Source organism: Melospiza georgiana, chromosome 14 (assembly GCF_028018845.1).
Source record: "Melospiza georgiana isolate bMelGeo1 chromosome 14, bMelGeo1.pri, whole genome shotgun sequence".
Taxonomy (NCBI): Eukaryota; Metazoa; Chordata; class Aves; order Passeriformes; family Passerellidae; genus Melospiza; species Melospiza georgiana.
In genome coordinates this window covers 9464878-9479386 of record NC_080443.1, presented here as the reverse complement: position 1 = coordinate 9479386, position 14509 = coordinate 9464878, and the positions used below count along the sequence as shown (strand labels likewise).

The 14509-nt window shown below is 41.9% G+C and overlaps 1 protein-coding gene across 1 annotated transcript in view; it reads right to left on the bottom strand.

The window, feature by feature from the left end:
* NKD1 (NKD inhibitor of WNT signaling pathway 1) overlaps positions 1-14509 on the bottom strand; it is a 110041-nt gene that overhangs the window by 21721 nt on the left and 73811 nt on the right. The window contains exon 5 of the mRNA XM_058034446.1: positions 1821-1927. Coding sequence (XP_057890429.1) covers positions 1821-1927 — 107 coding nt within the window. The remainder of the gene's footprint in view (positions 1-1820; positions 1928-14509) is intronic.

Below are 14509 nucleotides of genomic sequence, written 5' to 3'. Positions count from 1 at the left end.
TGGGTGCAAATCGTTTGCTGCCTCTCAAGGCCTGTGCAATCAGAATTATCCAGAGCCACAAAAAGGCAAAACAGAGAAGTTACAGTGTAATTAAAATGAAAGTCACTGTATGCAAGTAAAATAAACAGCCCCAAATAGCTTCAGCACGATAGACCTCAAAACACCTGGTTGATCTTCCGACTTGAAACCAATTCCCTGCAGCAGCTATGGGCACCCGTCCCCTGCCGAGTTCAAAGGCAGCTCCTCTCACTCCTCTCAGTCGTAACAAGCCCGGCTGAGAGCTGCCAAGTGCCCCACACTCCGCTGTGGAAACACAGTTTCGTATTACATAAACATTCCTGGCACCTTTAGAAGCCAAATCACTTTCACCTCAGGTTTAGACCCCTTGTCGCAACACTGCGTTTTGTGATTCTTTTATACCTTTGAAGCATTTACCAGTCTCTCAGCTCCCAGCTTACACTGCTGGAAAACTTTCATTTGTAGAACAAGGGGAAAAAAATATCAATACTTGGTTTCTTGCCACATATTAATACTTCCCCGTCCCACATTGCCTAACATAACATCTTTATGTGAGGATGTGCTCTGCTCAGTTAAGAGCCATGGAAACCTTCCGTGCATTAGTCACGGTGCCTAGAACCAAGTGCTAACCTTTATGGCATGCCAAGAACTACTTGGGAACAAGCACAGACTTTGCTGGTACAGTGGAGCTCCAGCTACTCTGGCACCAACCATGTTGACAGGTGTCCTCCAACGTTCAAATGTCAAGGCACTGTTAATTGCAATTTATCATGCCTTTCCTGTCTGCAAATGTCTGCTACTTGAGGTAGAATATAAAATAGGCCTGGAAAAAGAGTTACAGCTGTGGGGAAAAAAAACCAAACAACTAGGAAAAAAGAAAAGTCACCTCCCCAGAAGGCACAAAAGCAACACCTGAACAACCCATGGGAAACCTACCTCCCCCTAATCTGCTTTAAAACAATAAAAAATAAAATTGTACCAGAGTGAGATGGAAAAGAACACTCCAGCCATGCTGCAAGGTGCCTGCATGGTCTTTGAAATATCAACTGAGGAAACACAAAGCTCATTACTCACAGAGGCTGACAGCACCAAAAGGCTGGAGTGCAGAGATGAGTATTTGTGCTATTTTTTGCTGGTGCCAGAATATCTTCCTCCTCACCAAGACAGACAACCCACTGGCTGGGTGACTGCATGTTTCCATACTCACATTAATGAAAATACTCCCTACAGAAACAAAATCTGCCAACTGCACACAATGTCTGACAGTTATATGATGTTCTACAGATGCAAGCCTACAAGAAATTAGCCCATAGGACTCATCACCCTCCTCCTCCTGCCATGTGACCTGATGGGTTTCCCATACAGCAGGTCAGGGTTATTTCACTTTGGAGACCTGGGCACTGAAGATCAATCATTGCAGAAGCTGTCACAGGCATCTTTTACATTAGGCAGATTTAACCATATGCAATAGCACATGAAAGTCAATCTAAATATTTGATAATATGGTAGCTGGCCTAATAAATAAAGGGTTAAACTGAAAGCTTCCTCTTACTATGCATTTCAGATCCTGCAGAGAAATAACCATCATTTGATTCTCTCCAAACCTGGCAATAAGTGTCACTAATCACCTCATATGGAGCACTGACAGCAAGGCACTGATTTGTGCCACTTCTGCTGCCTCCTGTACCACTACAAACACTGGGAGCAATAAACATGCATCAGATGACACTATTTGGTCCACAGGTTATTTTTCTTCCATAATTATGTCAGTACAGCGAAACTTTAAAATACAAAGGACTTACTTCAAATTTCAGTTGCTTCTTGGAACTTGTGCGTGTGTCACTTTCTTTTTCTGCTTTCTTTTCATCTCCACTGCAAACTCCATCTGTCTTCTCTGGAGGCAAAGCCACTGCGAAAAGCATATTTAAGAAAAAATGCTTATAAGGAAATGTCAAAGCAGGCTCATATTTGCAAATCTGTCTTTATATTTAGGGTGAAATTGATATCAGCACACTTGCATGAGAGGATCATTATACTTGATTTGCTTTTGTGTTCACTACACATCTGGGATAATTTCAGCAGACAATCTACCAACAGCTTTTGGTACACAGCCTCTCCTACAAACATCACTAGAGTCACAGGAAGTTCAAACACAGTATTATGAGAATATAAAATAGCAGAACTGTTACTGCAAATAAGTTGAATAATTTGCAAAATATTGAAAGTTTCTGACATATTGCAAAAACCCATCACATTCACCAGCAGTGAGTGAAGTAATGAAGCTGAAATAAAGCCCTCACTCTGTTCCAGTTTCACTCTTCAAACACACACAAAGCTTAGCACCTTCCAAGAAGGCAACACTACCTGCCAAGAAGGTTAAGCTGCATTTTTTCAATGCATGAAATAGCATATTTCACTCAAGTTTCAAGTTAAAACATCAGGCACTTGCATAAATCAACAGCACTCATAAAGAGCATCAATATTAATATCTATCACAACATATATCAGATATACAACAGAAAGATATATGCTTCTCATGTGGATTAAAAGACAAAGGTCTAGAACTTAATAGCTGTTCCTTTGGCTTCTGCAGGGGCATTCAGCCTTGCACATGATGAAACCCTACATCTGAAGAAAACTAATCCTATCTTCATTAGCATTATGAAAATATATACAAACTTTTTAACCCTACCCTCAGACTTTTAGACATGATTTTTTACACATCCACACACCTCTGCCAACATTATGCCCTCACTCCATGACATATAGCAGCAATCCTTCCAACTCCCCAAAGCCCAACAATGTTGCAAAAACACAGGTCCTTAAAGTCAGCATTTTCGTCTACCCAAAGCCTTTATCCCAATGCCACGTTAGGAACTGTTTCTTGGGGATGCCTGTGGCAGCAGCATCTCATTAAGTGCCAGTTCAAACAAGTCAGATTCCTTACAAAAGAGGTGACATGATGATCCCCTCCAGTTCAGGGTGACCCATTTCAGACTGGGTTTACTGGCTCTCCTGGTGTCCCACACTGCTGAGCTGCCTCCCAACCATTCTTCCAGGAAAGCAAGTCACTAACATGCTAGAAGTTAAGATACTTCATTAGCCATTTTCCTGGGCTTTCTTTCATGTTTAAAATATAAAAATTAGCTTCAAGAAACCAACCAACCAACAACACCAATAAAAAAACAAAAGCAAACCACCAAAACACAAACCAAAATAAAACTCTTACAACTGCCATTACCATAGCTTCATACTCCCAGAAATTCCAGAAGATTTCTGCCCCAACATTCACATCGTCACACTGCACTACATTTGTTTGTTTAAATTTAACATTATTGTATTTCTTTTGTTTGTTTGTTTTCAAAACTGTGGTATGCAATATAAGATGGATGTACAGTAAAGAAAAGGGAATAAATGTGAAATGTTGACCTTGGGAATTTCCTGTCTTGTGATACTTACTGGTGGTTTTGAGGTTATACTAACAACAGCTTCCCAATACATGTAATTTGCATTATACCAATGTGATGGTGTATATTGTACACATAATGACGTGTTGATATGCTTTGATTTCTACTTTAAGTCATGTTAGGATTCCTTACACCAAACATAAGCCTAGTAGGAAGGTCAGACAAAGGAAGACAAAGTTGCTTCACAGCAGTTTCTTCCCTGACTTTTTTAAGCTGGTGTTATTGGTCGAGTAGGAATTGCTTCTTAGGAGGCTTTTGTATAGTGTTTATCACAGGTAAGACAGGTGTTAAAATAAATATTATTTCCAATACATAACTGAAGTATATCTGACAAAGTGCTGTTTGCTTTATACTCACTTTGCCCCTTGAATACAACTCTACATTCCCACAAGTTCAAAGCTAAGGTGACAAAACCCTCCCATACAACAAAAGACAACATTTGTTTGTCTACTCCAGTCCAGCTTTGTTGCTACATTCTAAAATCAACAAGAAATGAAAAAGTAACCTGGGCCTTCATTACAAGGACAGTTACACTGACAGTGCTTCTTCACAGCGATTAGACACAACTATAGATTTTCAGTGCCTCATCTGCACCAGTGACTGGTTTTCCACAAGCACAGTTATAACCTGATTAAAACTTCTCTAAAAGAGGCTTTTGCAATCCTTCCCAGTCTTGCTCTAAAGAATGTGAAATAAATGAAAGCTGGGCTGGTATGACCCCTACCTTCTTTGGGACAGTGAAACATCCACTCCTGTTATCACACATTTTTTAAATGTTTAAAAGTACATGATGGCCAAAAGACTTCTACAGTTGTCTTTTTTCTGTTGAGGGTCAGCGTCCCAAATGACAATCCCAAATGGCAATGGCATGGCAGACTGCACTGGGCACAGCACTGCGAGGCAGATCCTGCAGGAGGTGGCTGTTCCTGCCCCAGAGCCCCTTGTTGGGTTTTCTGTCAAAACAAAGTGTCTGACAGAGCATTCCCCCCTTCCCAGCACCATGCTCCTGCACTGAGCAGCCACTGGCATTAGAGCACCCAGCAGGTGCCTCAGAGAGGAAGAGCAGAGTCACCTTGTGCTGAAGGAGCAGCCGTACCTTCCCCTGGCATGGTTAAAAACCTTTCTGGATGTACAGTTTGTGTGTTCAGATAGGAAGCTTTCACTTTAATGTATAATTTATGTAACAGAAGAAAAAATGTGCACTGACAAATTAGTCTTCTCAAAAAACAAGGGTTCAGCTATTGGAGAAGGAGGGGATACATCTTGCAGTACACTCCTTGGGAGAGTTTAAATACTGTATGCCAGAAATTATCCTCTTTGAGCCTCACTGACCTTTGATCTGAAGAACTTATTGGCCTTGCTGCTCCAGGGAATTATCCTTTGAAATCAGTTACTCATTTTGGAGCTCAAATGAAACGGGGAAATCTGGTGATCTCATCCTGATGTCAAGTTTCGTTCAGCAAAGAAAAATGAAATCTAACTGAAGAAACTTTAAAGGGCAATATAGAGATACTAAAATAATATTAACAAGTGATCAAATAATGTGTCTGTTCATATATCCCCATATGCCTTATCCAAACTGAATGAACATTTAAAAATACATACTGTTTTGTCTGAGAACAGAAGTGTTTGGTATCTTGCTGCTATACTTAGTTTTGACTATTGACATGTGCTCAATTTCATGAGGGATACAAACACATGCAGAGCCTACTTATAAATAAAATGAGAATGTCTGCTTGGGACAGTTAAAACTGGCAGCCTGTAAACAGAGATCCACCAGTGAGCCACATGCCAAGGTTTCAGATATATTCACAATGTGAACTTCCTTTCAGCTCTGCCAATGATATTAAACCAGACCAGACAAGATAGCTATCTCAAAGGACTGTGGAGAATTAATAGACTTGTGTTTCCAAAGTCTAGGCCATCAGAAATAGGTCTGCATACAATACATCATCTGTGCAAAAATACTTACTTACCTCCCTGCTCAGATAACAAGTCCTGACAAAAAGAACGTGCTACATAGACAAATACACAAAGAAACAAACCCTTGTTGTGGGAATCCACAACTGGAGGGGGAGAAAATAATATGTATTGCTTCTCATGGGAATAACCATATGCTCTCAAAAACAATGTTCCCTAACAGAACGTCTCATGAATTGAAATACTGCATATGTTTTCTTTATTATGTTCTTTTCTTGTTCATTATTAATGGTCTTGTATTCACTTCTATAACCTTAAGACACTATAAAAATGGGTCTGGACAATATTTGAAATTGGAAAGACAATAAAGGAAAAATATTAACTTGGAAAAATTGTGAAATACCATTCTTTCACGAAAAACAAACTGACTGGCTTAAGTGTATTAGCAGATGTTTCTCTCTACAATTATTAATTACTACCACCCAATTGCTCATAAATGAAGTGGGGGAGGAAAAGAGTAAGAGAATGAGCACCAGTTTAAAGATATTAAGACTCATCCCAGAAGAATTAAGCCTTTTTTTTAGGGTTTGTTTTTTTGATTTTTTTTTTCATTCCTAAGGAAAGGGAGTAATAATTCAAAAGGCTGCTTAGGAATCACCAAAATATCCCAGAAATGAGGTAAACCAATTGCTGCGCTCTGTGTATGGAATGAAGTTAGAAGAGTAAGCTTCAGGCAGAAAGCAACAATCTTTCTCTTGCCTCCATCCTGCATCTGACAATAAGGGAGAAAAAACAAAGCACCAAAATAGAGCTGCAATATAGAGCAATTCCTTAAAACTACTACAAGAAGCAAAGGGACAGAATTATCTGTACATGGGGAAAAGAACAAAAAACCACACACTCCAACCTGAGACGTGTGGGGGAGTAGGATAAAAGTAAAATTAAAAAAATTACATATTAAGACAAGGAGGGGAAGTCATAAGTACTTCTATAACAGTCAAATTGAACTTCAGCAGCAGAATTTGACTGGTGGGATTGAGCACCCAAGAGCTGGCCAAGTTCATTAGTGCAATTCCTATGGACATCAACAGGGTCAGGGTTTCCCTTCCAATTTACAGACCTAGCAGATGCAGCAGGACTTAGGGACTATGAGAACCAAAGGGACAGAAAGAGAATTCATTTCATTGTTTTATCTGAGGTCTCTGATGTCTAAGTTATCTGCCAACATTTTTCTCATTGCAAACATAATAAACATTCATTCATAACTGACATTCCTCACTGACTGCACAACAACCAGAGCAGTAACAACCATCTTTGAAAGTCTAAATTGAGGAGAAGTCCTTTAATTAACAATTACATTCACATTCAGATTTCACTTTTAAGTTCTCCTGGAGGCCATGGATTAGGAAACATCACCTCCATCATTAAGCACACTGTTTTATTCCAATGATTTGATTGAAATTTACCCCTGATGGAGATAACTTTGCTTGAGCAGAGGCCCTCTTCTCCAGGGGCAAATGAACACAGGGAGAATGGGATCAGGGAGGAACATTCCTGTTCCACAGCCACCAGAACAAGCCCATAGAAAAACAGGCTCATCCTGGGGCAGTGCCAGAAGCATGTATTTAGCTTTCCCTGACCGAAAGCTGAAGCTGATGAATTAGACACACCCTCCAAAACAACAAAGATCAAGCTGCCTTCTCTGAAACTTGCTGTAGGGAAATTAATTGTCCATTTTACGTCCAGTGGGACCAGTCAAAACCAACTCAGAGGGAGCTGTACTAGCAGTGCCTCCTACCAATGTGGGATGGGTATTTCAACCTGAAAATACGGAGAGAACCCATGTTCTACTTCATGGTTTCTTGTTGACAGTCAGAACACAAATTAAAGACTCAACTGCAACCCATAAGGGAAAAGAAGTCACAATGTCACAAGATCTACTCACAGCACCTGACCAGGAGCCGACAGAGCAGAGGGACAGTGACTCAGACCTTGTGGCAGCTTGCAAAAAAAAAGTAAAAAAGAAAACCCAACCAAACCAGACCAAACCCTAACAAAAATAGACAACCAAAGTATGTTTTAAATATTCAGGCATGGTTCTAACTGACAAGACACGACTAGGACAGTGAGGAATGGCTAAACTGAAATTCACTCCGAAATTCCGAGAACAGTTTCTCTCCCGAATAATATGTAGTCAAACTCATAGGTCTGTGCAACATCACCTTCCTTAAAGGTTCAATTCCTTTTGCCAATCCCAATAATTTGACATTTCTAAGTAGAAGTACTTCCAAACATTGATGCAAATTCACAGGTTTCTATCTAAGTCTGGCTTTTTTGTTTTGGTCATTTTGGGTTTTTTTTTTTCCCTATTATGTTGTGGAAAGGGAAGTGCATTTTTTACTATCTCCTTACAAGAAAGGTTTTGTACTAAAGATGCAGATACAAAAGACAATATGGTTTCTTTCTGCTAGCTAGGGTGTAACTCAATCAAAAATGCATAAACACTAAACCTAGATTTCCCAACTCTATCTGGAGTGAGTTTGCTAAAAGGAAGGAGTTTGCTGAATTTTGCCAGATTATGATTCCCTTTTCCAATTAGTTCCCCAACTGGCTGTATTTCATCAACAGAAACTGCCAGATTAAATGCCTTACTTGACCATCTTCACCCAAAACACTTTCATGTTCAGTTCTCAAGCTTCAAAATACCTTTTGGATGAAGATCAGACAGCACTAAACAGAATTACTAATTAATTAAGCAAAGTTAAATTTTAAACACTGTTTGTTGTGTTAGCCAAAAGCCTGAACAGAACAGTCCTTTTTTTTCCTTCCTCATTGGAGATCAAAGAAGATAATTTCTCATTCCCCACCCCTAGTTAAAAAAAAAAAAAAAAAAAAAAAAAAAAAAAAAAAAAAAAAAAAAGAAGATGAAAGCAGGGAAGAATCTCCATAAGCTTTGGTCAGAATAGCTCAGGATGATACCTGTAGAAGCAAGATTTTGTTTGATCAGTGGACATATTCAAACCCACATGAACAGAATGCAATCTGTTGTATCATTTACATGGTAAGTGTTCCTTAAGTGAAAACTGTCAGCGTCATATGGACCACTTACCACTTCCTCACAGTGCTGTGTGTCCCAGGGCTCTGAATGGTGCTGTGAAGTGTTGAATTCAGCTACTGAACGTGGACAGATGGGGACATCAACTGATCACTTGTGACTTAAAAGAAAAAAAGATGTCTCTTCTCTAAAGATGGTTCTACACTGATTTTAGTTAGAACTTGGTAACAATTTTGCTTTTTAAAAATCCATTCTCATTGTAAGTTGCAGACACACACATTCATATAGAATTTTCTATCTTACATTTCCTTTGCCTTTGTCTCTTTGGATTTTTTTCCCCCTGAGATTCACAAGGAAAGGAAAAGAAGAAAAGAACCCAGCTCCTGCATAACCCTTTATTCAAATGAAGACTGAGTAGGTAATGTTATTAATAACGCAGTCTTTGATATTAACTTGCTCCCATCTAACTTGGTTGCTCAATAAGAAAAACGTCGTTTCCACCACCTTTGCTGTGACAACAGGGCCTCTGAAGGTATCTGAACTGTAATTTTCAATTCCTCAGAATTGCCTTCCCATGAGGATGAATGTCACTCTGACCCTCACAGCACTAACCTGTTACAGAGAGCAGTGCTGTTGACCTGTGGCTGTAACATTATTTTGGTTGTGATGAATTGTTACAGATCTGACAACTCTTTAATAGTTAATGGTTAATATTCAGTAGCAGGTTCAGTGGTCCCATCCTCACAGCCATTCCCATATTACTCTAGGGGGTGGGGGGAGGAGAATGGAGACTGATCCACAAACAAGAAAAAAGCATTCTTGTGATTAATATCAGTAGTCCAGCATATACATGTGCACATGTCTCTTTCCCTTTTCATATTTCTGCATGGGTGAGGAATAGTACTGAGATAATACATTACATACTGCTAAACATGCAGAGAAATAAATTTTATCAAGGCTTAACCCAACCACCTGAAGTGTGAAGAGTACACAGGATCTCATCAGAGAAACAATTCCCACAGAGCAAAGGGAGGAATCTGCTCACCATTGAGCCTAAGGACCTCAGCCAGACATGGAAGCCCACATACTGCTCAAACACAGGAAAGGAGATGGTTTGGAGCAGCATTTGCAACACCCTTTCAGGAGGAGCCAGCCCTTCCTGCTGCTCCAGAGAGCCCAAGTCTTTGCAACTCAAGATTCAGCTTCCCACTCTGAGCCACCCCTCTGGTGGAAGATCCTGTGATGTTCCCCTAGACACTGTCACTGTGACTTTACCTTCAGATGCAGCATCTTGGAATCTGGGCAGCAGTAAGATGTGCTAGAGGGGCTGGCAGCTGTCCCTGCAGGGCACAGGAGCTGGCACAGGGCAGCTCCCAGGGAGCAGATTGGCCTGAACCCCATCTGCCAACCATGTCCTACCACACCTCGATGGCTCCATTCTCTTCAAAGCCTCCTTGAAATACCAAACCAAGGATCTGCAGCACCACACTTCAGCTTTATGCCTCCACATCCTTAGGATGGACTGTAACTCCCTCCTAAAAATATCTTCCATGTACAGAGTCCAGGGCTGCCTTGGCTTCCCCCAGCAGCTCCCATGCCAGCACGGAGCCCTGAGTGCAGCCCTGGCTGCCAGGCACAGAAATGCTCTCCACTCCTCCAGGGCCCTCTCAAAATTCCTTGGGTAGTGGCTCTTTTACTTCTGGATATTTCAGGCTACAATTACTATTCCTTTCCTCTCTTTCTGTTACCTTTGCAGTTTTAAATCCTTTTTGGTACAAAGTTGAGAACTCTGGATGACGTATTTTATTGGTAAAAGGACCTGGATTGCTGGATCAGATTTATAAAGCATGAAAAAACTGATTTCTGGTAGTTTTGGGTTGTTTTTTTTCTTTTTGTAGACTGGGGGTTGGGACTTTCCATCTAACAAGAGCAGCTGGACTCCAAGCTCTTTCAAGAGCAGAAATGTTGCTTCAGGTTCATTTCCACAACCCCACAGCGCTGCATTTATTATTTGCTTTTACTCACAAACTAGTTGTGGTTACAAAAAAAAGCTTGTCTTCCAAACAAATGACATTTTATCTCTTGCTCCACAGGAGAATAAGGTTGACTGCTACTTGTGCTTTGAGGTTTGGATATGATTGAGATGAAACATCTGTTAAGAAAAAAGGTGTGGGGGGACTTTTTTCTGCTAAAAATATCATGCCTTTTTTTTTCCACCAAACTTGAAACATGTGATGAAATTCAACTTTTAAAATATAACCCTGGAGCTACTTGAAACTATAAAAGTCTCCTCAGTATCTGAGGCAAGTCAGAATTTCCACTGTTCAAGCTGGGCTTTTATGAAGAGCAGACTTTAGAAAAACCTGTAATCTGTCTAGGTAACAAAGGGCACTTGTTCTGCCTGGTGAGGTAAAACTTTGGGTTTCTGTAGCTACTGCAGCAGAAGTGGAGTTGAAACACACAAAAGCACCCTGATACACACTTTGAATTTGGAACAGCAACTGGCAAAGCAACATGCTTGTCATGGCAATGGCCCCCACAGCTCTGCATGCACACAGCCCAGGGCGTGCAAGGCTCAGAGCATTGCTGGGGCTGAACCCACCCGGCATAGGGCTCAGGCTCTGTCTAACTCTGCATCCATCAGGCAGGCCAGCTGGATGAACAACTGCTCCTAAACTCAGCCCCAGAAATGCAAGAACCATTCAACCCTATCATAATGTGCATCCGCACGAGACACTCCAAGACATGAAATCCCTACGGGCAGGAGAGAAGGGCCTTGACAGAATCACAAACAAAAACCCTCTGCAGAAAGCTACCAAACCCCAGGAAAGGCAGCACTCAACCTCAGCTGCCTGGCTCTGCCACAGGTCAGTGAAACACAGGAAAACTTAAAACATCAGGAATATTTGGGAGTTGCAGCAGGACATATTGCCTATTAAATGCAGTGTTCAAGGTTTCTAAAAATGAGTGCAGTGTTTCATGTTAAGGCAAGGGATCTGAAACATATATGTTGTCTTCTGAAATATCAAAGGCCAAAACGTCTTTCAATTATAAGTGCAAAAAACTGGAATAATTCTAGGAACACCAGCATGAGAGTGTTATCTAGTCCAAAATCTTTGACTGGAAATATGCACTGGCTTCACATGGATTAAAAAAATAGAAAAAAAGAAAAGACAGAGTCGCAAGAGAATCAGAGAAGAATGGCATTTTGAATAACTTTTCAAAAATATGTTTAATAAAACCTCCATGAACTGTGGTCAAAGCTACAAGAAAAATAACTGGTAATAATCGTTGCTGGGAAATTAAAAGTAGAAAAGGACCTTTGTTCAAGTAGAATAAATGAAACCACTGGTATTCATCATGTTTCCAGAGAGATTGTTTTCAAACTCCTGACTTGTTCCCATATTTCATTCTTTGTTCTTGGTGGAGGATGTCCTGGGGCAAAGCTGCAGTACATTATTACACTGCTGCCATGTACAGTAATGCAGCTTTATCTGAGCCCACAGACAGGGGCTGCTCTCTGCCAGGTGCAGCCTCTCCCCAGGCACAGCTGAGCTCACCCAGCAGTGCCGGGGCAGGAGGGCAGGACAGCCCGGGCAGGGCTGGAAAGGGTTAGCCAGCTGTGCCACAGCTGGAGCAGAGCTGTGCCCAGCCTGCCTCCCCCTGCACTGTGTGACAGTGACCCTGCCCAGCCTGACCAGCAGCCAGTGAGCCCAGAGCACTGCCCAGCCCTTCCCAGCCCTATGGACACACCACTGCCCCAGCCCTTCCAGCTGCATGGACACACCACTGCCCAGCCCTATGGACACACCACTGCCCAGCCCTTCCCAGCCCTATGGACACACCACTGCCCAGCCCTATGGACACACCATTGCCCAGCCCTTCCCAGCTCCATGGACACACCACAGGCCCCACAGCCCTGGCACCATTTCTCAGCCCTGCTGCAGGGAACCTTCCCTTGAGCTCCACTCACTGTGTGAGCTGCCTGCAGGGAGCTGACAGCCCAACACCCACCACCATGCCTTGCTCACCTCTGGGGTGCCAAAGGCAAGCCCAAGAGCCTTCCTGCCTTCTATGACATTTCCCTGAGCTACACCCTTTTGGCCTTCCATTCTTCTGCTTCCCACACGCACGCTCATGGTCTGGCTCACATGCTACAAGAGAAGCAGCTTGAGAGATCTGTAGATGTAGATTTACCAACAAGTGATTTTTTTGCCTCCTACCAAACTAGTTCATGACTACCCCAGAGCTGGGAATAAAAGAATATTCTTAGTGTTAATTGATTATTTTAAAATTACCATTCAGGAAGAGCATTAGCTGCTCCACAGCAGAAGGAAAAGCTGCCAGACTTAGGTAGATGGAAAGAACATCGAAAACCAATATTATTATAAATACTATGCACATAATATTATTTTAAAGCTTTTCATATTTAAGATATTCATTAAGGATCAACTCTTTGCTTTTTTTGAGGTTTTTGTTCACTTCCCTATCAACATTTGGCTTTCTTCAGCTATCATAAACAATATAGACCACTTGTAAGTTTGGAAGGCTTTCTTGAGCACTCTACTTTGTAATTCTCTTTTTATCATATTCTAAGGGACAGACATGGCTGCAGAAAATCCCAAGTTTCATTCTCAGCCTGCTCCTGAACCAAATATGCAATCTGCCTGTGTTCAATGTAACAACTTCCCAGCTGTGTAGAAAGATCTGAACACAGAGATCAATGTGAAACTGCTACTTACAGCAGGTATGATCTTCCCAGCCCGATGCAGAGGATTCTAACCCAGAACACTCTCAAACCATGGACAGAACATCATCTATCACAGCCTGTTGGGCAGCACCAGCAGGAGCTGGTGGGTGTCAGCTGAAGAGAGTGACATGCCCCATGCAGGGAACACGGCGAGGAGAGCACATGCTCTCCACACAGCAGCAGCACACTGAGCAGGAAAGCTCACCCTCTGAGGTGCCCTAACAGCCCACTTTTCACTGCCTTTCCGTGCTCTGCTTGCCAACATGGGTGGGAGCTGTTAGACACACTGTAAAGGTTCACTTGGAAACACCTGGAGACCACTAACTCAGTACACACACACCACGGGCAACCCTTGGATGGCAACAGTCTTTCATCACTACTGACCTGGCTGCACTTGAAACAGCAGCTCCAGAAGTAAAAGCTTCTGATCCAAATACCAACCCCCCTCAACTGGAACAGCTAATGTTAAGAAACACTTGTACAATTTTATATTTTTTTAAATTTTTTTTTTAAAAGTGCCTCATGCCGTAAGATTTTCCTCCCACTCATGGCAAGCAGCCTACCTGCTTCTTATAATTTCCTGGATCTGTGCACAACCACAGGAAAACTTCTGCTAATCCTACCAGTCTCATGTTCTTTGGTGACTTTTATTCTAACTGCCAAACTAAGCAGTTTTCTCTTGGCACTCTCCCCTGCTCCTTCCTCCCCACACCCCCACGTCCTTCGCTGCTCCTTCCAGCCCACAGTGCCCAGCTTATCATCTGCCAGCCTCAGCAGGGACCTGCTGCTTGTCACACGCCGCTGGCTGCTGCCACCGGGTCACCCCCTGGCCACAGACAGTTTTCAGAGTTGTTCCATGTCATATTGAGTAGTAGGAAAGGATACAGCAGAAACCTCTTGGGAGCTGAAAGAAAATACAGCCAGTGATCAGCAGCCTGAGGTGATCACATAGCATGTACTCGTGCACAGCAAAACTATGGTAAGTGCACAGGATTAGCAGCAAGTCCTTAAAATGCAGAGTTCCCATCTAACATCCCAGAAGGCTGACCACAAGAGCACTTTTAAGGTAGAATTATTAACACTCTATTTGCAATGTCAGGGATAAATAGGTATTCTGTTTAAGAACCTGAGAGGGAAGGGACCATCATTTTCTAAAAAGCACCAAGCCTGCATCAATGGTACCATACAGGTAATAACTGTGGTGCCAACATAAAGAAAATTTGCGTGTGTACAAGATGCAATCTATGCCTTTTCTATAAATACACTGGAATGTCATGTATTTAAAATAGAAAAAATTAT